At 44.8% G+C, this 22,276-nt stretch overlaps 1 protein-coding gene across 3 annotated transcripts in view; it reads right to left on the reverse strand.

Annotated features, from left to right (window-relative positions):
• Nucleotides 1–8,873: 8,873 nt before the first annotated feature.
• VARS2 (valyl-tRNA synthetase 2, mitochondrial) overlaps nucleotides 8,874–22,276 on the reverse strand; it is a 42,804-nt gene continuing 29,401 nt past the window's right edge. For all 3 annotated transcript variants that reach the window (XM_081934731.1, XM_081934730.1, XM_081934732.1), the window contains exons 21-30: nucleotides 18,723–18,827; nucleotides 17,028–17,096; nucleotides 16,850–16,928; nucleotides 15,753–15,880; nucleotides 14,158–14,310; nucleotides 12,448–12,657; nucleotides 11,808–11,919; nucleotides 10,212–10,393; nucleotides 9,636–9,770; nucleotides 8,874–9,479 (exon numbers count right to left, since the gene is read on the reverse strand). In XM_081934731.1, the coding sequence (XP_081790857.1) occupies nucleotides 9,408–9,479; nucleotides 9,636–9,770; nucleotides 10,212–10,393; nucleotides 11,808–11,919; nucleotides 12,448–12,657; nucleotides 14,158–14,310; nucleotides 15,753–15,880; nucleotides 16,850–16,928; nucleotides 17,028–17,096; nucleotides 18,723–18,827 (1,245 nt within the window). In that variant the 3' untranslated portion in view covers nucleotides 8,874–9,407. The remainder of the gene's footprint in view (nucleotides 9,480–9,635; nucleotides 9,771–10,211; nucleotides 10,394–11,807; nucleotides 11,920–12,447; nucleotides 12,658–14,157; nucleotides 14,311–15,752; nucleotides 15,881–16,849; nucleotides 16,929–17,027; nucleotides 17,097–18,722; nucleotides 18,828–22,276) is intronic.

Below are 22,276 nucleotides of genomic sequence, written 5' to 3' on the forward strand. Positions count from 1 at the left end.
TATTTTAAAGAAAATTAGACCAGTTTAAGATAATTGAAGCTGTATATAATGTGGGGCAACAGGTATAAAAGCTTTAGTCTTAATTTTTTCATAACGTAAAAATGTTCTCTCCAGAAGGCATGAATTTCTGATTATTCTTCTTTTAGATTAGAAATCCAGTTCAGCCAGAGGCAGGCAAGCAATACCTAATTAATACAACTGCTAATTAAGGTATTAGTGTCAGTAGTTTTCAGATTATTTTCTTTTAATTTTTTTTTTGAAAAGTGCTGTATGGTATGTGGAAACAAGCTGCTTTATCATCAATAAGTGTAATGAGCAACTTAGGCAACGATTAGCTGAGAATTTTTATCACAAATTGCCAGGCTTAAACACAGAGAATTTTTCAGGCTGCTTTTAAAACAATTTCACATAAAGTGATGTGCAAAATACAAGAGAACATGGATTTAAAATCAAGGAGGGAGGAACTAGAAATGAATACAATCAAAGTTCATTGGATTTCCTGTTTCCATCCAATGTGATTTGAGGAAAGAATTATTTCCGTCTAACTTTTTAAATCTGTACAATTATATTTTATTTCCTTCAAGCTATTCTGTTTGGATAGAAACAAAGTATACACCAGAGGTGGTATTCAGCTGGTTCTGACCAGTTCTGGAGAACCAGTAGCGGAAATTTTGAGTAGTTCGGAGAACCGGTAAATACAACCTCTGGCTGGCCCCACCCCCATCTATTCTCTGCCTCCCGCATCCCAGCTGATGGGGAGGAAATGGGGATTTTGCAGTAACCTTCCCCTGGAGTGGGGAGGGAATGGAGATTTTACAATATCCTTCCCCTGCCGTGCCCACCAAGCCACACCCACCAAACCATGCCATGCCCAAGCCACACCCACCAAACCATGCCACGCCTGCCAAGCCACGCCCACAGAACTGGTAGTACAAAATTTTTGACTTCCACCATGGTTATACAACCAATGTGGACAGCTGCAAAGAATATAATGAAGCACAGCAAGGTGTCACCACTAAAAACAAATTTATTCTAGAATTTCAGAGAAGTGTCACTCTAGTCTAGATGGAACATCGAGGAGATGAACTACGTGACGTGGCAGATCGGATTTTGATGCAGTAGGGAATCTGCGGAAAAAGAGGATAATATTGAAGCAAGTATAATACTGTAAGGTGTTGGGTACCCACCCATTCACAATCTGAGAACTTTCGGACATGTTGAGACTCCACTAGCCAGAATGTTGTGAGAATGTTTATAGAATTCCATGGCTTTTAATACAATACAATACAATACAATAGTAGAGTTGGAAGGGACCTTGGAGGTCTTCTAGTCCAACCCCCTGCCTAGGCAGGAAACCCTATACCGTTCCAGACAAATGGCTATCCAACATCTTCTTAAAGCTTTTAGCAATGATCTTGTTTGTAGTCTAGAGCAGCAGTCACCCACTGGTGGTCTGCGATAAAATGTTGGTGGTCAGCTGAAAAATCTTTGCGTTTTTGCATTTTTTATATTGCACTAAATCAGGGATCCTCAAACTACGGTCCCTGGCAATTACTCCTGCTCGCTGATGGGATGGGGTCCTTCAGGCACTTAGCTTGGCTGCTTGTTTAGTAGCTTCAGCCCTTCCCTCCCTCCCTCCCTCCCTCCCTGGGAGCCCAAGTGCTTCAGTGAGCATTGCATGAAACTTTGGCCGGGCTCCTCGAAAGACAGAGTTTGCAGGGGGCTGATCTAGCGCCCGGGCTGGCTACAAGACAAACTAATTCATTCTTGGCCCTTTTTGAGATTCCTAGCTGCAATGGACAGCAAAACCTAGTCCTTCCAAAGAACAGTCAGGGTTGATTTCCCGCAATAGTTTTCTGAAACTTACCCAGAATAAAAGACCACTCAGCAGGAAAACAAAGGAAGCTGTTGCCAAACACAGGAAGATGGTAGCCCAGGTGGGGAGAGTTTCTCCTGCAAATGACAGGATAAAGAATATATTTTGATCAGCTGATTCCTTGTTTACTCCACAAGCTTTCTAGTGTCTTAGGAAACAGGTATAGTGATTTTCATGGCTGCATCTATTGGCCCACTGTCTTTATTTCAGTTGAAGAACTATTGAGTTGCGTCCACTCAGCCATTACACCAAGATACAGTGCACTTATTTAATCGTGATTAACTAAACTATAATTTTCAAAAATCGGGAGTCTGGCAGCCCCCGTTCTGTCCGATAAATTTTATTAGCTCACAAAACCTTATCGTCTTTAATAGCAGTTGGGAAGGTGCTACCTGATGCCTTTTGAATTTTTGCGCACTTACACCAACACAGCTCTGCTTCCCACAACGTACACTATAATTGGAGGTTGAGGTTTGCTTACTAAATTTCTGTGGCTCTTTATGTGCACACTTCCGCCTCCTAATAATAATGCTTCCTCCAGAATCAATTACTGGATTAAGACAGGGATCCCCAATTCCTGGTCCGCAGCCCAGTGCCAGGCTGTGAGCCATTGGGAATCGGGCTGCGGTGGGCAAAACTAGATGCATTTGTGAAAGCAGCATGCAGGTGCATGAAACTATCCCCTCTCCCCCTGCCGTCGCCTCTGCCAGTTCCCTGAACCAAAAAGATTGGGGACCACTGACCTAGGACCCTTAGTTACAATGCAGGATCTCAGCAGATTTAGCTGTATGCTGATACTCTAAGGGCAAACTAAAAGCCACTTAAGAGGGTACATCTTCCCTAGAGGATATGAGCAGGGGTGGGCTTCAAAAATTTCAGCAACGGGTTATCTCCCCGGTGGGTGGGTGGGCGTGGCCTAGTCAGCCTCCTGCACCACAGCCGGGGAGGCATTTTCGTCTTCCCCAGGCTCCGGAGGCTTTCCTCGAGCCTCTGGGAGGGCAAAAACTTCCTCCCCTGGCCCCGAAGGCCCATTTTCCCCCCTCCCTGAGCCTCCGTGCAGGCCCTGCACTTACCTCACATCCAAAACAGGCCGCGGGGAGACTCCTGGGAGAGAAGAGGTGGGCGTGGCCAGCCAGGGGTGGGATTTGAAGGTTCTCCGAACCAGCCACATTAGCTATGGGTTCTCCCGAACCCAGCTGAACCCCTAGCAGCCCACCCCTGGATATGAGCAGTTGATATAGTTATTATCATTACAAATCCCTCCCAATTCTTAAGAAACAAGACATTGGTAGAACTTCAAAGACAGAGAAATATGAACTTAGGGGTTGACCTGTAAAAGCTGTGAAGAGGAGAACTTGGAACTGAAGGATTAATAGTTGGGGAATCTTATTTTTTCAATGCCTGCCTAAATTAGTTTAAGATCATTTTTCCCACGAGCCAGGCTGGGGGAAAAAATACTGTCACCTTGCCATGAAAAGGACACTGAAAGAATGCACTTTTTTCTGTGCTAGTTCTTTTATACAAATCTTTTAAGATCCATCTTCCCATTGCGTCTGTTTTCCGAGCTCAGCTGCAGGTTGGAGAATCCACTGTGCATATGTAAGTTGCAGTTCCACCACAAACGTATAATGGGATGATAGATTTAAGAATCAGGTTACCTTGAGTATTAACAGCAAAATCTTCGTGGTGGGGAAGGACATTTCCAGAATCAATTCCCATGGGATGGCTGGTCATATTTTCAGAGTGTGAGGAATTGGCTTCTTCAGTGATGGCTTCAAAGTTATTTTTGGTTGAAATAGAGGTCAGATCCTCAGACGGTTCTAGAGAAGTGAATGTTTCCTGATCGTGCAAAATTCCTTGAAGAAGGACAAGATGTTCCCTTATTTCAACAGTCACAATTCCATTTAAGGTTGCAACACTCCCAATTTTGGCCTCCCCGAAGACTGAAATCGGGAATATAGTTGCCAGAATGACAATCACATTTCCCCTATGTGGAACGCTTTTTTCTTTATCAGGAAACAACATTGATAGAGAATATGGCTCTATATCCTGCAGTTAGTGGGTGCCATTCTAGGTGGATTTTTCACTTACCACTGAGTAAAACTGTCTTTATTTGATCAATGTTCCTGAGCTCTTCAGGTAAATTAATGGGAAATCTCTCTGTCTCCCTATCATTATACTTACATATCTACTTTCTATCTACAGTATCTATCATCTATCTATCTATCATCTATCTATCTATCCATCCATCCATCCATCATCTATCCATCATCTATCTATCCATCCATCCATCTTCTATCTATCATCTATCTATCTATCTATCTATCTATCTATCTATCTATCTATCTATCTATCTATCTATCTATCATCTATCTATCTATCTATCTATCTATCATCTATCTATCTATCTATCTATCTATCTATCTATCTATCTATCTATCTATCTATCATCTATCTATCTATCTATCTATCTATCTATCTATCTATCATCTATCTATCTATCTATCTATCTATCTATCTATCTATCTATCTATCTATCATCTATCTATCATCTATCTATCATCTATCTATCATCATCTATTTTTCGGAGTATAAGACCCACGGAGTACAAAATACACCAAAATTTGGAAGAGGCAAATTAAAAAAAAAAGTTGTCGCACTCTGTAGACCTCCCAAAAACGGCCAGGTTTTTTTGCGAAAACGGGCCCATTTTTTTTCAAAAAAGGGCATGAATAGCCTTTAGGTTTGTAGAGTGCTCCTGCCCCCCCAAAAAAACAAGCAAAAAACACCATTTTTTTGTGTGAAAATGGGCCCATTTTTTGTCAGAAAAAAAGGGCAAGCATAGCTTTAGGCTTATTGAGTGCTCCTGGGGGCTGGGGGGGGGGCAAAATTGAGCAAAAAACGGTCTGTTTTTTGCTCCTTTCTGCCCTCCCCAGCCCCCAGGAGCACTCTAGAAGCCTCCTAAAGGCTATGCATGGCCATTTTGGTGAAGCGGGCGGGGTTTCAGGAGGCAAAAAAGCTGTATTCCGTGTATAAGACGCACCCAAATTTTCACCCTCTTTTTTGAGGGAAAAAAGTCCGTCTTATACTCCGAAAAATACAGTATCTATTTAGCTACATATTTATCATCTATCCATCAGCCTATCTCACTGTTTTCTCTCTGAGGTAGTTGCCTTGCTCAGCTTAATGTATGGCCAGTTCAAGCTCTAAAATAGGAGCTAATTCTGGCTAAATGATTAAATTTCAAAGTGCATCGTGAACTACACATTCACAACTTCATGTGACTGCTGGCATATTTTGAAGCAGTTCAAAGACAAACAAAACGCTGCTTGGATGAGGAGAATATTGAAAATATGATGGTCAGCTACATGAAAAGAAGGTTAAGAGGAAGATTTTTTTTTTCGAGGCCAGCAAAAATTTATTGGTAGTTCAAGATTCATCATTTTAGGGAAGGAAGGAATGGAGGGAGGGGAAGGAAAGAAGGAAGTTCAAGGCTAAAAAAACAACAACTCAGGCCTAAGAAAGAAAATCACAAGATGTCTAAAGATTATATTAGTTTGGTGTCATAAGCTAAGCAGAATCAGTCCTGTTTACTATTTGGATGGGACATTGCCTGCAAACTCCAGGATGGTAAACTGGGCTGAAAAGTTAAAATCACTTCCTTACCGTTACAAAGAAAAGTCACCAAGCATTGTGAATGACTTGAGGCCCTTCCTATCTTTTTCATGGTACCCTTGCAATGTTGCCTGGTCCATATTCTGAGTGACCAGGTCAGTCTTTTACCAGTTGATTTAAATGCACGGAAATAACTTTCAGGAAAACATTTGTGTGCAATTATTAAGCTACATGTCGATTATTTCTTACCTGCTGCAAGACACAGGGTGACTATGAGAAGGAACTTGCTAAAAGCAGCCAAGGAGTTTTCCATGGTACCTTTTTCCCACTCCCTTCGCCACTTGTACACGGCAGGGCTTCCAGAGATCAGATTGGATGGTTTTAAAGGAAGCAGATTCTCCGGTTTCCCCTGACTTCAAAGTGGGTCCCCATTTGATAAAGAGATGTGTCTTACCTAGTGATATGACAGTCTGCCAAGCGCTGATGGGCACTGAGGAATATGAAGCTGATAACATGCAATAAAATTTCCCTCTCACTTCTAACTGGGCAAACATCTTTGCTCAGATTTTTATTGCCTCTTTCCAACCATTATTCCCCTTCCTTCTCTCCATAAAACAGGCTTATGAAATGCAAAAACAAATCAAGAGATCAAATGACTCTTCTAGGACTAAATGAGCAGAAAGACCTAAAACAGTCGGTTTGGCGTAGTGGTTCAGGGGCTAGCTTAGAAACCAGGAAATGATGAGTTCTAGTCCCGCCTTAGGCGTTGGGGGAAAAAATGGCTGGGTGACTTTGAGTTATTCACTCTCTCTCTCAGCCCAACCCACCTTGCAGAGTTGTTGTTATGGGAAAAATAGGAAGAGGGAGGAGTGTTAAGTTAGGTAGGCTGCTTTATTTATAAAAAGTAATGAAGGTGGGATAAAAATGTAAAACAGAAGGCTCTCTGCACTTGCAACAGTTTGTGGATTTGAAGCGTGATCCCAAACTATTGAAATTTCTCTGAACTATCTAGCCCACGATTCCGTAGATTTTGCCAAGAAAATGATTAATTCGTTTCTCAAAAGGTTTAAATGCCATTATAGTCTTACACAAAATAGTGGGCAGTAAAGTAAGCTGTAAAACAGGCCAATTCCAACAAGAAACAAAGAAACCACCCCCAAAATTTCAATTCCACCTTCCTATGGGAGGTGATGGCCTCATTGAACAGCCACCAGAGCGATATTTAAAGCAATTTATTCTTGCAGCACTGAGTGGCCATTTAAATCATTTCCTTCAAGACTTTCTGATGCTAAATCTGTTGGTCAAAATATCAAGGGAGTTTGAAGTAGTACTTTGTAAAGCTTGGCAAAATGTTCTTGATTGCTAGAATACCTTGATAATCTTTCCCCGTTTGCACTGAAATGAAGCATGACTTAATGACAAGAAGTAATTCACCTTAAATGACCTCCATGAATCAATCCCATGAGTTGTGTTGGAAGTGTGTGTGTGTGTGTGTGAAGCTTTTCTGAAATAAGGTATGGATTTGTTATCATAAAAAAAAAAAAAAACTCTTGCAAACTGAGGCCATAGAAAACTGTTGAGTGATGCCCAGAAAAGTGTAAAAGATATAGAGAAGGAGAAGGGAACCAGATTTATGGATTCCTGCACTGCTATTCTTTGTACTGCTATGTAGTTCAGTGCTTCCCAATCCTAGGTATGTTACTCAAAAGTGTTTTTTCTTTGGATAACAATAGACAAACCCATTACTCATCAAATAGAGACATTTAAGTTGACCTAAAGTTTGTCCATGGGACGCAGTGGCTCAGTGGCTAAGACGCTGAATTTGTTGATGAGAAAGGTCGGCAGTTTGGCGGTTTGAATCCCTAGCGCCACATAATGGAGTGAGCTCCCGTTACTTGTCCCAGCTTCTGCCAACCTAGCAGTTCGAAAGCTTGTAAAAATGAAAGTAGAAAAAATAGGAACCACCTTTGGTGGGGAGGTAACAGCATTTCGTGCCCCTTCGGTGTTTAGTCATGCAGGTCACATGTCCACAGAGATGTCTTCGGACAGTGCTGGCTCTTTGGCTTTGAAACGGAGATGAGCACCACCCCGAGAGCCAGAAACGACTAGCATGCAAGTGTGGGGGAACCTTTACCTTTAAGGTTTGTCATAAAGATATTCAAAAATCTCCCTAAGTATTCCTATGAGGACAAAAATGGATGAAACTACCAACAGAAATTTATTGAAATGACATCAATGGTATTATTTTTTATAAAACTCAAGATAATCCTTGGGTTATGTCCATTCATTCAGCGATCATTCAAAGTTACATCAGTGCTGAAGGAAAGGACGTACGACTGGTCTTTGAAGTTTGATAAAACTTTTGATAAGTAGTTTTGGGTAATGAAGAAAAAGGTTTGCAAGGCACTGATGCAGTGAGTCAGGCATCCTTAAAAAACAGCAACATCTTTCTTAACTGTAGCCTTCGATGAAGTCTTTCATTACCTAGTGGTCTTGTATAATCAACCAGGGTGGATTTACTTGCATATCTCAAGGCATTTGAGGCCAACAAAAAGTAGGAATGTGTCATCATTGTGGCGGGATTTGATTCTATAGTCAACACAGCAGCTCACCATGGACAGGACAAATTACAAGATGACACTCTAATGGAGCAGTAAAATTGGATTGCGTGGAAATAAGCCAGCAATTTAAATAAATGGTTCTTTTGACAGTTCTCTTTTGCTTCTCTGTTGGGACAACCAGGCCTCCTGCTGGTAAAATTACAAACTTAATAAAGCAGTAATAATAGAGTCTGGATTATTGGATCTGGGCTATCACATTCCAGGTGTCCACTAGATGGCAGCAAAAACATACAGGAAGAATTACATAGGCCTATAAATTTGTGAAGCCAGAAATCAAAACTGATTTGAAGGGTCATACGTACACACCTAGATTATAAAGTTATAATTATATACATTACACTGTTTTTTTCCTTCCATAAAATGAGATCACGTGACCACGGAACACCTAGTGTGGCCATGTGACCGTGAGGGGGGCAGCAACCATTAGAATTTTAAATCCAGGTCATAAGCACTTCTCAGGTAGGTCCATCAGAACTTCAAACTGTCCCTTAAGTCAAGGACTACCTTATTAGAGCAATTCTCCAACTACAGCTTGGCTTTATGACCAGCTGGAGGAGTGAACTGTCCATGGTCCTGAACTCCTTTGCCCTTCAACAAAGGATGGCCATAGACTCAAAATTGGAGAACCAGCCCTTTAAATTTAGATACATAGATGATAGATGATAGATAGATGATAGATAGATAGATAGATAGATAGATAGATAGATAGATAGATAGATAGATAGATAGATAGAGAAACAGTAAGAGTTTTAAAAACATAAATATTTTAATAGGGTACCAAACAATATTAAACTCCAAGCCAAGTGAAGCAGTCTGAACTGAGTAGTCAAAAGGACCAAAAATGTTACACTTTTGACTCTCCTTGCCAATGGAAAGGAAATTACCCATAGGGGGAAAATACAGCACCCATTTCCTCTTTATTAGAAAATTAAGAGCAATAAACTATGACATGTTTCTGACATTTATATCCTTGTTCAAATAATCTATCCCAACAATTTCTAAGCAATGCATTCATAGGGTGGGTGGGAAAGGTTTCATGGCAGATGCCACCATGATGGCTCTAATATATTTTTTAAGCCTCCATCATCACTGATGCTTCTAAAACTGGGCTGGTGCTGACAAACCCTGAGTAATAACTCTAAGATCAATTCCCACCACAGAAGGTGATGCCTAAACTCTTGTGAACCGTCCAGGACCTGCCCTCAAGCTCAGCATCCTCTGCTTTGGAGTAAATTCTGCTATCTGGAACTAGCTATCTAAATCCATTAGTTCTCCTTAGTCAGTTCAGCATCCTGTTATTTGGCCATTTTCTGTAAAGTGGCAAACGCTTGTTCTACGTGCTGCAGCTCTGAACGAAGGAAGGAAATCTGTGGAGAAAAAGAAGAGTGTTAAGTAAGTAGGTGGGCCAAGCTTTGCTAACCTCACAGCAATGGCTTTCTTTGAGCCCTATGACATGCTCTCAAAACGTCAACTGGTCCAGTGGAACCAAACAATCAGGAATCTCAGCATGAGGCTCTTGATACCTTTTGCTCGTGATTCATTTTGGCTTTTAAGGAGTTTTGCTTCTGAGTTTTTTCTGTGAGGTTTGCCAGCCGTTGCTTTAATTTCTGTTGCCGGGATGTCAGTTTGAGGAGTTCTTTGTGAGGATCCACCAAATCCTAGGATGAGGGGAAAAATCAGGAAAAAAAATCTGTAGTGGAAGATATAACCCACCTTCTAATCACCTCATTCTCCATTTATGGTCCTTCTATCTATCTCTCTATCTCTCTATCTATCCATCTATCCATCCATCCACCCATCCATCTACAATATCTATCAACAGTATCTATCCCTCTATCCATCCATCCATCCACCTATCTACAATATCTATCCCTCTATGGTATCTATCTTTCTATATCTATCATCTCTCTATCTCTCTCCATCCTCATCGGCTCAAGGTTGACTCAGCCTTCCATCCTTCTATCATCTATCTATGAGGCTCTGGCCTATACATGTTACCTGATCAGAGGCCATAACCTTTCCACAGTCCTTTCAATCACCTCCTTTCTTTGATTCTCCATGAATCTTGAAAGCTAGTAATATGCTAAATTGCAACCCACCTGCAGATCCATGTAAATGCTAGTATGACCATTGACTTTCACAGCCAGGCAGCTCAGAGGTAGCTCTATTTCCTCAGAACTGGGGAGAAGATTCACAGATCCAGCCAAAGACAATGTCTGTAATGGCTCCTGATATTTCTCATAGGCAGCCCAGGGCGCCGTTTCTGAGCAAGCCAGATACACTGTGAAGAAATAGAAAAAATTATCTATAACTGCCACTTTCAAGGTCAAGGACCCCAAGAAAAGAAGAAAGCAACATACTTTTGTTTGGGAACCTTGTTATTACCCTCAAGTGGATATATTTTATAAAGTCTATAAATAAATGTCTAATAAATCTTGCAAGGAGAAACTTTCCTCCTCAAATAAACGTACGTCTTGATCTTCTGCCTACCTGCCAATTCGCAAAGCATCCCTGGCATGTGTCCCGCACAGGAATCCGTCCCCTCGGGGCTTTGCGCGGGCGTCGCAAGGATTAAGCTGAAAGGGGGGGGGGGGACGGGGAAAGCGAAGGGGGCTTTGTTGTCCTCCTTCTCCTTCTCCTCCTTTCCCCCTCCGGCTCGAACGCGGCGCCAGGGCCTGGCAGGCAGCAAATGAATCGGAGCCTGCCGACTGGAGGAAGAGGGTGAGAGGCGGGTCCTGTGAACGGCGGCAGCAGCGGTGGCAATAGTCGCAACTCAGCGGCAGGCCGCCCCGGCTGGAAGACAAAGGAGGCGAAAAGCGGCAGGCAGCTGAGTTGCGACTATTGAGCGTGGCGCAGCGCCGCCTAAGGCTGGGATCGAGGCGGCTGCGTGGCCTGCCTGGCGTGGCGCGGCTAGAGGAGGAGGAGGAGGCGAGGGCGGCGCGGCCGAGGCCTGACGGCCGCGCAGCCGCCTTGATCCCTTGCGCCGCTCCGCCCAGCCTCTGCGCGCTCGCCAGGGCCCGGCCTTCATATCGCTGCCGCCGCCGCAAGGACGGGATCGGCCGAAGGGAAGTCCGTCAGGCCTCGGCCGCGCCCGCCCTGGTGGTGGCGGCGGCGGCAGCGATGTGAAGGCCGGGCCCTGGCGATTGCGCAGAGGCTGGGTGGAGCGGTGCAAGGACGCCGGGCCCGAGGCGCCGCGCGGCGGAGGCGATCTGAGCCCGGGCGATCGAGACGCACGTCTCGTGCCTGTTCAGGGACCGTCCCGAGGCTTCCCTGAAGCCTTCAGAGCTCTTAAAACGACCATCCGAGCAACCCGGAAGTCACTTCCGGGTTGCTCGGAGGGTGGTTTTAAGTGTTCCGAAGGCTTCAGGGAAGCCTCGGGACGGTCCCTGAAGCCTCCGGAGGGCCTCCGGGGGCCAGGGGAGGCTCTTTTCGCCCTCCCCAGGCTCCTATAAAGCCTCTGGAGCCTGGGGAGGGCGAAAAAAGCATGCAAAAATGGGCGCGTTGTGCGCGCATGCACACTGGGGGGCGCGTTGCATTATGGGTGCGGCACGCCCACACACGACCCCCCCGCGCTCCCCCCACTTATGGCACGCGAGCCAAAAAAGGTTCGCCATCGCTGACCTATGTAGTACTCTGCTAGAGGAAAGTCCATGCATTCACAGGCTTTGATAGAAAAATGGAGAGTTCAGGCTCACCTGTTGGTCGAGCTTTGGTTAGCTGGCAAGTTTCCCTCATGGAGCGTATCACTTGGATAATTTGTTGCGCTACCAAGAAGTTTGCCTCTTCCTCGGGATTACACCAATGTCTCTAGAAGTGGAAGAAAATCGCTCTTTAAAAGATATTTTTTTCATGCTGTCAAATTCTAGAACTTATTGGAGGAAGAACTACCAATTTTTCAGAGTATTAGACGCATCTTTTTCTCTCAAAAAAGAGGGTGAAAATCTGGGTACGTCTTATACATTAAATACAGCATTTTTGGCTTCCCGAAACTCTGCCCCCTTTGCAAAAATGGCCGTGCATAGCCTTTAGGAGGCTTCCAAAGTGTTCCAGGGGGCTGGGGAGGGTGGAAATGAGCCAAAAATGTGCCTTTTTTGCTCGTTTTTGGCCCCTCCCCCCAAGAGCATTCTATAAGCCTCCTAAAGGCTATGCACAACCATTTTTTTGATGGACATTTTTGGGATGTCTGCGGAGCGCAAAAACTCTTTTTAAAATTTGCCTCTTCAAAATCTTGGTGCGTCTTATACTCCGGTGCATCTTATACTCCGAAAAATACGGTAAGTTTGCCCCAAGTAATGGAGGTCCCCAAGGGAGCTTCCAAGTGAAAGTTGGACTCACCAGATGTTCAGGGCTTGGGTACCTGGCCACACAGATACTAGGAGATGTCTCCAGGTCTGTCTTGGGAAGTCGCTGCCACAGCTCCTCAGTGAGGAAAGGCATGAAGGGAGACAGGAGGCGCAGTCCCAGGTCTACGCAAGTGTACAAAGTCTGCTGAGTAGACAAAAGGCGAACTGTATCTCCGCTCCTTAGGATGGGCTTGACGGATTCCTGGGAAGAGAGACCCAACACATTAATGGCGGAGTGTCATGCCCCTGTTGGAGCCTGAATCTGCGGGGGGAGATGAGCTGGAACAGAAGCTGACAGAGATCGAGGAGGCGGCTCTGTTGGCTTTGGAGGAAACTGGGGAAGGGAAGGGCTTTTCAGGATCAGAAAGGCTTGTAGACAGGGAGGAGCAGGAGTGACAGAGCTCAGGCGATAAGCAGGGATCACCCCCTCCTGATCCTAGAGCACGGAGAAAAGAGAGAAGGCGAGAACAACGCAGACTGAGCCGGCTACAAGAGAGGAGAGTGCCCCGCCCCCCCCTTCACAAGGCACACCTGGGGACTGAGATGTAAGGAGATGCTGGTGGGAGGGCCATTTGTCGGGAACAAGCATTGAATCTGTGGAGCCTTGTGTGCCCTTGCCGAAGTCTGGAGAGTGCTCTGCCTTGTGGGACTTGCTCAGTTTGCCTGCTTCGCTGAACCTCCGACTCTGGTTACTCTTCTGCTAACCTTGCTAACTGGACTTCTTGCCTTGGTTACTGGTTTGCAAACCTTGTTTGCTCGACTTCAACAGAGGCTGTTGAAGGTGCGTGTGAGAGCTTTGCTCCAGGACTTGTAGTAAATGTGGGGACGCTCGGGGGGCAAAGTTGGAGCAATAAAGGGGAGTTAGATCTGTTCTCTGGCTGTGTTGCTTCCATGCCATGCCCCAAGTTTTAGAGCTCACACGGAGCTCTAAAACCTGAGGGCCCATGAAAACATGAGCTCACACACCTACATCCCAATGAGCTCTGCAGGAGTTAGATCACAACTCCTGGAATTGGTATCAGTTTCGAGGAGCCCGTTTTAACAAAAGACCCCCCTTCTGGGTACTGTAATCCAACACATCCAGGTCTTTCAGTAAATGCACATAAAAAGAGCCCAACAGAGAATTAACCTACTTACAGGTAGTCCTCGACTTACAACCTTCCATTTAGTGACCGCTGGAAATTACAATGGCACTTAAAATAAGTGACTTAGGATCATTTTTCACACTTACAACCGTTGCAGCATCCCCACGGTCATATGATCAAAATTCAGATGCTTGGCAACTGGTTCATATTTATGATGGTTGCAGTGCCCTGGGGTCATGTGACCACCTTTTGCAATCTTCCCACAAGCAAAGTCAATGGGGAAGCCAGGTTTATACAACAACTGTGTTGCTAATCTAACAACAGGAGCGATTCACTTAACAATAAAGGTCAAAAAAATGGGGCAAAACTCACTTAACAACTGTCTCGCTTAGCAACAGAAATGTTGGGCTCAATTGTGGTTGTAAATGGAGGACTACCTTTACTCCATGTGGCTCCCCATGAGGAATTTCACATGGAAAAAAAAATCAAATCCCCCCAATTCTTGGACTCTGTGCATTTTCCTTCTTAACATCAACCTGCATTCTTCCGTAATAGAGCAAACTAAGATTATCCCACAGCAAAGGGGCGACTGAACCCTGAATCAATGGTAAGCTTACCAGATAGGTACCGCAAAAATCTTGCATCCAGAAAAGATAAATAGCATTGGCCACAGAATGCAATCTGTAGTTCTCAAAGTGCTGGGCACAATATTCTGCTGTGTGATAGAGACGGCTCAAGATCCACTGGTCCATCGGAAATCTGGGAAAGACCTGGAGGCCGTAAAGAAAGATAATTCACAGTCACGATGCCTGTTGGGTATTAATAAAGATCTTCTTTCTTGAAAGCAGAAGAAGATTAAGTGATTAAAATCTGACTGCAGACAAGCCATAAATACAGAGAAAAGACAGGATCAGAAGTAAGGAAGAGGACAAGTTTGAAACTTGGGACCATTACAGATGGTCCGCAACTTATGACTGTTTGCTGCAAAGTTATGACAGACCATCCAAAACAGTGGTGAAATTCAAAAAAAATTGCTACCGGTTATGTGGCCGTGGCTCGGTGGGCATGGCAGGAGAAGGATACTGCAAAATCCCCATTCCCATCCCACTCTGGGGCCTGTTTGCCGGTTCTCCAAACTACTCGAAATTTCTGCTACCGGTTCTCCAGAACCTGTCAGAACCTGCTGAATTTCACCCCTGATCCAAAGGTATTTAGGACCTGGTTTTGAAGTCCTGACAGCCAGCCCCTCATCCCACATGGTAATATGAGTGCATTTATTGCCATTTACAGTGTCCTTTGATCACGGGACTGTCAGGCCTGCAGAGGTTCCTTTAAGAATCTTTGGCCTGCCACACTTTCTTATAATTTCCTATGCTGTTTCAATAGTGTAATAGTTGGGAGGGGGGAATAGAAAGGAGTAGAATTGTGGAATGTGTGTTGTCATTCCTTTCTAGAAGCCAAGGTCATCTTTTGTCTCCGCACCTCTGCACTTGACCGGAAGAAGCTGGGTGGAGATGCCAGCGTGGAAGAAGAAGATTGGGCCATGTGATGGATTTACGGGTGTGGGGATAAGATCATGAACTTTCAACTGGGTGGAATTCCAGGACGTAAATCAGAGTTGGAATTCCATAGATGTTCCAACATACCTGTATTATTAAATTGGAACTTTAAGGATGATTCTGCCTTGGACTCTGATTTATTCCTGCATGGTATTTGGAATGCTGACAGGGACTTCTATTTACGTTTTTGCTGAAAAAGCCACTTATTTAGGATTTTCAACAAAAAAATACTAAAATTGTGGCATTCACTAATGACCATGGATTCGTTTAATGACCTTGGTGATTCCTTTAATGACCACTGGATAAAGAGGTTGTAAAATTGGGTCATGATGATGCCCTTATGATTATCTCGACCGATAATCATAATGGGCAGGCTCCATTATGGTCATAAGTCAAGGACTATCTTCTACACACGGGGGGGGGGGGGGGGAGAAGATGCTATATTCTAGATTTCTCTTAACACAGATCCTAATTTGCACAGAATTGCTCTCCATCACTGTAGTTGTGCTAAAGGTGCTAGATGCTAAGACTGAGATTTCTTGTCGAACTCTAAATAGGGTCATTTCTCAGTTGTGATTATATGGCACAATAAAAGACAGTGCCATTTTTAAACATCTTCCCACAATTTCACCATAGTTCTCACTCCCAGTTACCTGCTCTGGATCCAGTGGGGCAAACTCTTCTCCCAAGGCTGCAAAAGTGAACTTTAGGGCATTCCACACCTTATTACAGAAATGGGAGGCTTTTTCCATGTCTGCCATATCTAGATTAATACTGGTGCCTGTTGGGATATAAATTAAGTAGAGCCTAAATTTTCATGTGTACCTATGATAGACAGTTGTCATTAATTTATACAATCAATAGTTGTATTATATCATGAAGTCAGGACTAACTAAGGTAAAGATAAAGGTTCCCCTTGCACATACTGTATGTGCTAGTCATTCCCAACTCTAGAGGGTGCTGCTCATCTCCATTTCAAAGCTGAAGAGCCAGCCCTGTCCGAAGACGTCTCCGTGGTCATGTGGCTGGCATGACTAAACGCCAAAGGCGCATGGAATGCTGTTACTTTCTCACCAAAGGTGGTCCCTATTTTTTCTACTTGCATTTTTACATGCTTTCGAACTGCTAGGTTGGCAGAAGCTGGGACAAGTAACAGGAGCTCACTCGACGCTACGCTAGGGATTCAAACCGCCGAACTGCGGACCTTTCTGATCGACAAGCTCAGCGTCTTAGCCACTGAGCCACCACGTCCCTCAGGACTAACTACCTACATGGTGCCTATTGATTCCTCCCATAATATCTCTCTGGACACCCCAGATTTCCTAATTCTTCTGACTTTGTCCACATATCCTTTTAATCTAAATAAATAAACAGGAGGTTCTTTGTTGCAAGAAAGCCCGCTTGGTATAATAGTTAAAGCAATGCTTCAAGCCTTGGAAACCTTAAGATATATGGACTTGTACAGGAGGGAGGGATGAAGGGTCACCTTAATGAATTCAATGTAAGTCTAGATCAGAATTGACCCTTGCAATTTTCAAGGTTATATTTTCAACCAAACCAGCATGAAAGAGACTTTTCCACAATCTGTATCATTCTAGCCTCCTTAGTTGGCCAACTACTGAGAGTTTGACCAACGGCCAAGTCAATAATATAGTGTTGGTTTTGTTCTTCTTGTTAGGAGTTCTTAAAGGGCCAGCAACAGCTCAGCATCATGAGAGAAGGACTATGAATGAATGGATGAATTTCTCACCGTGGGCACTGTAACGGCAGAGAGCAAACCTTAGCGCATCAGAGCCACTTTCAGCAATTCCTTGAGGAAAATTCTGCAGCTGAACGGGAGCAGAGAAGGGAGCAGTGAGATCACAAGGGCCATGGGCATAGAGAGGGATTGGGTAAGGGGGGGGGGGACAAAAAGGAAAAGCGATTACCAGGCCTTCTGAACCAATGACAAGCTCTCGTGGACTCAAATTGCTCTCCTTTAGCTTCTGCTGCAGGACCTGAAACAGGAATAGAAGCAGCCAATGACTGATGGGAAGCCACCTCCATGCAACGCAAGTCCATTTTTACAGCCTACCCAAAACCTTTACCCAAAATCATGGCACTCAAATTTTGGCAGCATTTTTCTCATGTTTTTCAAGATATAATCCCCCAGGTACTTTAAAGGTACTTTTAAGATGAAGCATTCCTTATTCCCATGATGGCGAACCTATAGCACAGGTGCCACGGCCAGCCCTCTCTGCAGCCACGCAAGCCGTCACCCCAGCTCAGCGCCACCGCGCATGCACATGTCTCCCGCCAGCCAGCTGGTTTTGGGGTCTCTGCCACACATGCGCAGGGGAGCAGGGCACCTACGGGAGACATGCGTGCATGCAGGAGATGCATGCGCATGCAGAGGGTTATGCGTGCATGCGGGGGAGGGCGCAGGGTGTTGTGGTGCCCCCCCCTCCCACAGCCCGTTTTTGTACCCAGGAGGCTGCAGGGAGGCCTACTAGGCCCAAAATGGGTCGTGGGGGCGGGGCACGGGAGTTTTGCGCGCACATTGCATTGCATTGCGCTTTCAGCCCATGACGACAAAAAGGTTAGCCATCACTGCCTTATTCCCTCAGATTCTGAGTCTCCAGGCTATAATCCTACATCCTCTGTTGTACAAATAAGCCCAGTTGGGAAGATTTTTTTAAAAAAAACTCAAAGGGAAGGCTACGAAGGAAACTCTTAAATGTCCTCACATCTACCCGACCCATCAGAGCAGGGAGGCAAGGAATGCTGTAGGTCCCATCTCTGAGGAAGATACACCTGGTGGGACCCAGAAGGGCCTTCTCTGTGGTGGCTCCCTCTCTTTGGAACAACATCTCTCCCCCCAGAGATTAGAATGGCCACTTCTGGAAGGTGTAGAAGACCTGGTTCTGCCAGTGGGCCTGGGGAACTCTTAGTGGGATGTGTTAGGAATATAATCTAACGGTTGTGATTGGCAATATATACATCATATAACAATGTTGTACCTGTTTCTTTAAATCATGCTGTAAATGTGATTGACTGCTGTTTCCTCAGTCGGCCATAAGATGGAGCCAGAATCACTGTTAGACTCTGATCTGCTCTGAGGGTTTTGGAAGCTGGCTGTTAGAAGTGCCGTATAGTGATCAGCATGGGCTACTGTGTGTACCGGACTGTTTGTATGATTATGGACTGTGTTATTTGGATTATCCCATAACTGAAAGACGTTGATGACTGACTGTCTTATCCGTGTATGACCTGGACTGTTTGATGGACTCTGATACATCTATTTCCACGAAAGTAAAAACCTTTTTTAAACTGCAGCGTCTCTGTATGCTGGTTTGTGCTCTCCAACACAACTCTCACAACGCTTCTCTGAACGCACTCGCTCTCCCAACGGGGAGCTTTCCTAACAGGATGGAGCCCATTAAATGGCTCCTGTGATCTGCTGTCCCCGGGGTGGGCGATGGTTTTATTATGATTTTATATTATACTATATTAATCTATTTGATTCTTTTTATTAGTTTTATTGTTTTAAATGAGGTTTTATATTCTGTAAGCCGCCTTGAGTTGCCAGGGGCGAACAGGCGGCAATATAAATTCAATAAATTCAATAAATAAATGCAAAATACCTGCAAAGGGGCCCCATGAATAACGTCCAAAGGGTCAATCACATTCCCGAGAGATTTGCTCATTTTTCTGCCATGAGCATCATGAATTAAGGAGTGAAGGAATACCTGAAGCAGAGAGAAAGAAGACAGGATATCAGACTTGGAAGCCATCTTTCGCATTGGGCTTTCAGGCCTGCCACACTTTCTGCTGTGGGAAAATGGGAAGGGCGATTATATGGACTATGGGAGATATATATATAGTCTAAATGACATTCTTTTCTCAGAGAGTCAAGGACATCTTGCCCTGCACCTGGAGTGGTGTGACTGGGAGTCATCTCCAGTTTTGGACAGTGCCTGATTGGACCATGTGATGGACATGTGGGTGCAGGGAAGGGGCTTGAACTTTCACTTGGATGGGGAAAACCTGGAAACTTTCAGATTCGGGTTTTCCCAGATGTGCCAATATGACATCTCTAATAAAATGGAACTTTGAGGAAACGTAAGACTCGGAGTCTTCTTTCGTTGGGGGTGTTACTTGGAACCCTGACACAGGATGGAGCACAAAACTCTACTAAAAATCTTCACCTTGGATTCTTTTTTTCACAGACACAGAATTTGTAAAATCATAGAACTGAGAGGTAACCAAGGTTGGTTAGGTGACCATGTCCTACCTTCTTCTCAATCCAAGTTCAAGCTTCTCTAATCAATGGCTGTGTGTCTTCTGTATATCAAGAACCCCTCAGTCATCAATTCTCTACATAATGGATTGCACTGATGAACAAATAATTTAAGAAAATCCTTCTGACATATGACTGCAACTTAAGATCACATCCTCTATTCTAGGAGTGTGTGGAATGGGACTGTTCTCCTCGTGCCCTTCGTTGCCCCTTGTTCCCCACCAGCCATTGACCTCTATCATTTTATCTATCATCTCAGAGGTTGCCACAAAGAAGAGGGAGTCAAACTATTCTCCAAAGCACCTGAGGGTAGAACAAGAAGCAATGGGTGGAAACTAATCAAGGAGAGAAGCAACTTAGAACTGAGGAGAAATTTCCTGACAGTGAGAACAATTAATCAGTGGAACAGAAGTTGCCTCCAGAAGTTGTGAATGCCCCAACACTGGAAGTCTTTAAGAAGATGTTGGATAGCTATTTGTCTGAAACGGTATAGGGTTTCCTGCCTAGGCAGGGGGTTGGACTAGAAGACCTCCAAGGTCCCTTCCAACTCTACTATTGTATTGTATTGTATTGTATTGTATTGTATTGTATTTTGCCTCCGCTGTTAGGACCCTAGCTGTTCGCCCTGGGCAATGGGACGCAGCCTCTTCAGTCCCAGAATCTTCCTCACGGGCCATTAGGTGAAATACTGCTCAAGCCGGCCTTTTGAGCTCAGGAGAAAGTTGGCCGCCAGCCAATCGGAGGAAGGGAAAGGAGAAAGAGAGAGAGGGGGAGGGAGAAAGTTTCCCTGTCTAGTTTAATCTCTGACCCCAAAAGGCCAGGGTGAGCAATATTTCGCCTAATGGCCCGTGAGGAAGGTTCTGGGACTGAAAAGGCTGTGTCCCATTGCCCAGGGCGAAGATCTAGGGCCGTGATGGCGAACCTATGGCACGCGTGCCACAAGTGGCACGCGGAGCCATTTGTCAGGGCACGCGAGGCGCTGCCCTGTCAGCTGGCCAGCGCACATGCGCGCGCTGGCCAGCTGAGTTCACCTTTTTAAAAGCTATTTTTCGCCTTCCCCAGGCTCCAGAGGCTTTATAGGAGCCTGAGGAGGGCGAAAGGAGCCTCCCCCGCCCCCCCGGAGGCTTCAGGGACCGTCCTTGAAGCCTTCGGAAAGCTTAAAACCACCCTCCGAGCAAACCGGAAGTGACTTCAGGGAAGCCTCCGGAGGGCCTCCGGGGGGTCGGGGGAGGCTCTTTTTGCCCTCCCCAGGCTCCTATAAAGCCCCTGGAGCCTGGGGAGGGCAAAAAAAAATGTAAAAATGGGGGGGTTGCGCATTGTGCGCGCATGCGCACTGGGGGGGTTGCGCATTGCATTATGGGTGCAGCATGCCCGCACTCGACCCCCCTGCGCTCCCCCCACTTGTGGCACGCGAGCCAAAAAAGGTTCGCCATCACTGATCTAGGGTCTTTTCAGGGGAGGCGAAATGACAGAGGTCAATGGCTGGGGGTGGAACCTTGGGGCGAACAAGGGGCGGCAAAGGGTACTAGGAGAACAGTCCTAGACACGGAGTGTGGGAGTGCTTGATCAGTAGAAAGGAACATGATTTCCTCCAAATTATTTGTATAACTATGATTCCTTGTCATTAACTACATTCTGGATATTTAAAGCCCCAACTAAACTGCCTATCCTGTAAAAAGATAAAGGTAAAGATTCCCCTTACACATATGTACTAGTGGTTCCCGATTCTAAGGGGCGGTGCTCATCTCCGTTTCAAAGCCGAGGAGCCAGCGCTGTCCGAAGACGTCTCTGTTGTCATGTGGCCGGCATGACTAAATGCCGAAGGCGCACGGAACGCTGTTACCTTCCCACCGAAGGTGGTTCCTACTTTTCTACTTGCATTTCTACATGCTTTCGAACTGCTTGGCCTATCCTGTAGTAGATGTATTATGGTTCTTCAACAAAAACTGAGGTAAACAATATGATATTCCCTATTTTAGGGTACAGTTTTTACAATTCTTTGTAAAAAGAATTTGCCTGTAGCTGGTGGAGTGCAATCAAACTGAAGGGCACAAATTTCTTTATTTCTAATTTACACCATATAACTGGGAAGATAATAAAAGGTCATGATAGTCCCCTTGTTATGATCCAGAGTGACAAAGTACAACACAATAATACTAGACATATGACTGTGATGGAGTCTGTCCATTATGGTCATATGTTTCGACAGTCACAAAACAAAACAACCTGATTTTATGATGTTTTTTACAACAGATGCTATGTTTTTTATCCAAACACAGTCATTTTTTTAAAAAAAAACCTAATGGTTTGTTATGGGCACAGTTTTGCTGAAAAGCAGGAGTGCTGGTTTTTGGCAAAAGCATCATAAACTGCAGTCAGGTAATTATGGGATGCTGCACACATCTATAAATGCAGCCGTGTTGCCGACGGTCTAAAGTTTGGTCACATGATGATGAAGACCTTCAAACTTCAAACAGTTACTATGCGACCAATAATAATAAGCCAAGGACTATCTAAACAACAATCTAAGCTGAATTATGTGTGACAAATACAGGGGATGTCAATCAATGTAACAGCCCAAACAGAGTAATTTCAGGATGACAGAAAAATTAAGCAATGGAATTCAACGGGGAAAATGCAGCCTGTGAGGAAGAACACAGTATTAACTAATACCTAGATAAGAACTGTGGTGGCACAGTGATTAGAATGCAGTACTTCAGGCTAATTCTGCTACCTGCCGGCTGCCTGCAATTTGGCAGTTCGAATCTCACCAGGCTCAAGGTTGACTCGGCCTTCCATCCTTCCGAGGTGAGTAAAATGAGGACCCAGATTGTTGAGGGCAATACACTAATTCTATAAACCGCTTAGAGAGGGCTGTAAAAGCACTGTAAAGCGGTG

Source organism: Natrix helvetica, assembly GCF_964273705.1.
Source record: "Natrix helvetica genome assembly, chromosome: 1".
In the NCBI taxonomy this organism is placed as follows: domain Eukaryota; kingdom Metazoa; phylum Chordata; class Lepidosauria; order Squamata; family Natricidae; genus Natrix; species Natrix helvetica.